The 2,768-nt window shown below is 37.9% G+C and overlaps 1 protein-coding gene across 1 annotated transcript in view; it reads right to left on the reverse strand.

The window, feature by feature from the left end:
• Nucleotides 1-350: 350 nt before the first annotated feature.
• LOC105620819 (prominin-like protein) overlaps nt 351-2,768 on the reverse strand; it is a 271,180-nt gene continuing 268,762 nt past the window's right edge. Inside the window, 3 exon segments of the mRNA XM_012202300.1 lie at nt 351-477; nt 1,424-1,537; nt 2,660-2,724. Of these exon segments, the coding sequence (XP_012057690.1) occupies nt 351-477; nt 1,424-1,537; nt 2,660-2,724 (306 nt within the window).

Below are 2,768 nucleotides of genomic sequence, written 5' to 3' on the forward strand. Positions count from 1 at the left end.
TTAAGATAATTTTTGAGAATCGCTTATCTTGAGAATTGCTTATCTGAGAAGAAAGATTTAAGCCCAATGTTCGTCGCTTAGAGACAAGTGATTTTCGATCAAATACGAGGGCGATACGATCAATAAGTTAAATCAATAAGTTTTTAGAAAATCTGTCAGAGGCTACTCGCAGTGTCACATTACTTTTTGACAAGTAGCGTCTCTCAGCTGATTACTGTCAAATTTTGAACGAAATTCATCGCGTGGTTTCATTTTGTAGACGATTAAAGCGAAAAATTTTTTGCAAAATGGAGAAAAACGAGTTTCGTGCAGTGATCAAACATCTACATATGAAAGATTTAAGAAAGAAATCAAAGCTGAGTTAGATAATGTTCAACATCTGGACTAGCGTTTGCTGGTCTATACAATTGAGTGAATGAATTTATATGATCGTACATCCACATATGATGCACTTCGTTTGGGATCCAATTGAGATTGCTACGAAATCATCCAGAAATCATCGATAAAGTCCACGATATTGATCGATGTGAAAGTGCACGAACTTGTTAAGGCCATCACATGGCACAGTGATTTCAATTTTGCACGAATTAGGTATGAAAAAGCTATCGGCAAGATGAGTGCCGCGTTTGCTCACTGTGGATCATAAGCGCGACCGTGTGAGGATTTCAAAACAATGTTTGGAGATGTTTCAACATAATCCAGAATTTCTGCGTCGATTCATTACTGTGGATGAAACATGGATCTATTACTTCATACCCAAGACGAAAGAACAGTCAAAACAATGGATTTCACCGGGATTTCACTGAACCAGCTCCGAAGAAGGCGAAGACCGTAAAGTCGGCCGGAAAGGTGATGGCCACAGTTTTTTGGGATGCACGCGGTATAAATTCATATCGATTACCTTTCGTCGAAGCAAACGATCAACGACTATGCAGTCTTATTGGACGGTTTCAATAACATTTTAAAGAAAAAACGTCATTAGGCAAAGAAGAAAGTACTCTTCCATCAAGATAATGCAGGTTCATATGTACCGATGGCCAAATTCAACGAATTCCGCTACTTTTTTGTAATTGGAATTTGTAACTGGAATTGCTTCTCCATCCAGCATATTCGCCAGATTTAGCCTCCTGCGATTATTTCCTGTTTCCAAACCTGAAGAAATAGTTCGGAGGAAAGAGATTTACCATCAGAGAACAGCTCATCGCCGATACAGAAGCTTATTTTGAAGGGTTGGACAAATCATATTATTCGGATGGCTTAAAAAAGTTGGAGAATCATTGGATCAAGTGTATCGAGCTGAAAGGAGACTATGTTGAGAAATAAAAATGAATCGATCAAAAAAAATGTGTTTTACTATATTTTTCTAAAAACTTATTGACTTGTCCTTGTACTGTCTATATGTGCAGGAAAAATTAATACTTACACAGGCCCAGGATAGTAATAGGGTGGCGGTCGTTCATATTCAGTGCTTAAAGGAGGTGGAGTCCCGGCAGCTGGTTGATATCTTGGCGGACCACCGTTGGGGAAATCCCAATTTCTGGAAGAAGAATATATAGATAAGAACAATATATAGTATTTCAATAATGCTTGATTGCTCAAGTTCGATCACGAATTTTAGCGTTTTGCATTTCCTTGATTCTATTTAGCCATTCGCCACTCGTTAGTTTCGGACATTTGCTGGTTTGGCCGTGAAAAAGCTGAACGCTGATCTATCATGTCCTTGTCACAATAAAATGCTTTAGCAAACTAATATAGCCGATCAAGCGAAAGTAATACTGTAATCCGACTGAAATATTCCGACAATTGCAAAGTATATTTCCGTTGAGATGAACATGCTTCTCCACGATAATTTGTAAGTATCTTTAAGTAAAACATCAATGAAAGAAATATTGTTCGAGACCGAAGTTCATTTAATAATCGCTCTTATTGAAAACATTTAATTTTGGTTAACAACAAGAGGACAACCTCGGATGAAGAGAAAATTGAATAATCATTCAGATCCTGTTTCAGACCGTTTCATAGCGAAAATCCTATTTCTCTTGCAAAAGCTATCATAATATCATCAAATGGAAAAAAAATAAGAAAAAAAAGAAAAAAGAAACAGATCAAATAAACACGAACGGAGAAATGCAGAAACATTTTGTGTAAACAGTAGTCTTTGCGACTTACGTGCAGAGGCGTATCGAGAGACGCGAGAGGCTGAGCCCCCCGCAAGGTTCCCACTCACCTGGAAAGAACCGGGAGAAAAATCGTGACCATCGAGATTGCATAAAATGCATTAAAATGGTGCTTAATAGTCAATACAGTCAAAATCACAGAAATCACGCGTAAAATTAAAGGGAATCGAAACGGCCGACGTGTCATCGTTCCGCATTTTCGAGTAGCATACCGCGGATGGTCGCCTCCGTTAAGTATGACGAGATCCGCTCTTTTGAAACTCACGACTAAAACGACGTCGGCCATCCGAAAATCTAAGTCTACGTAAATAATATATGAGTGGGAACCCTGCTCGTGCCGGGCGAGAGAAATAGATTAAGGAGATCATATTGATCGCCAGATATTATTACATACAGATAAGTATCGATATACTCAAACAAGGTAAAAGCGTTACGTTTCACAGGAAACTAGCTTTACGCTTATTGGCTCATTAAGGACTTACTGTGACTCTAGTGATAGGCTAAAGACTTTATTCAATAATAAATGAAAAGATGGGCAATTAAGAGCCTAAATTCAGTAATTGAAGTGATTATATCAATATATATATATAT

This window comes from Atta cephalotes (genome assembly GCF_000143395.1).
Source record: "Atta cephalotes unplaced genomic scaffold scaffold00029, whole genome shotgun sequence".
In the NCBI taxonomy this organism is placed as follows: Eukaryota; Metazoa; Arthropoda; class Insecta; order Hymenoptera; family Formicidae; genus Atta; species Atta cephalotes.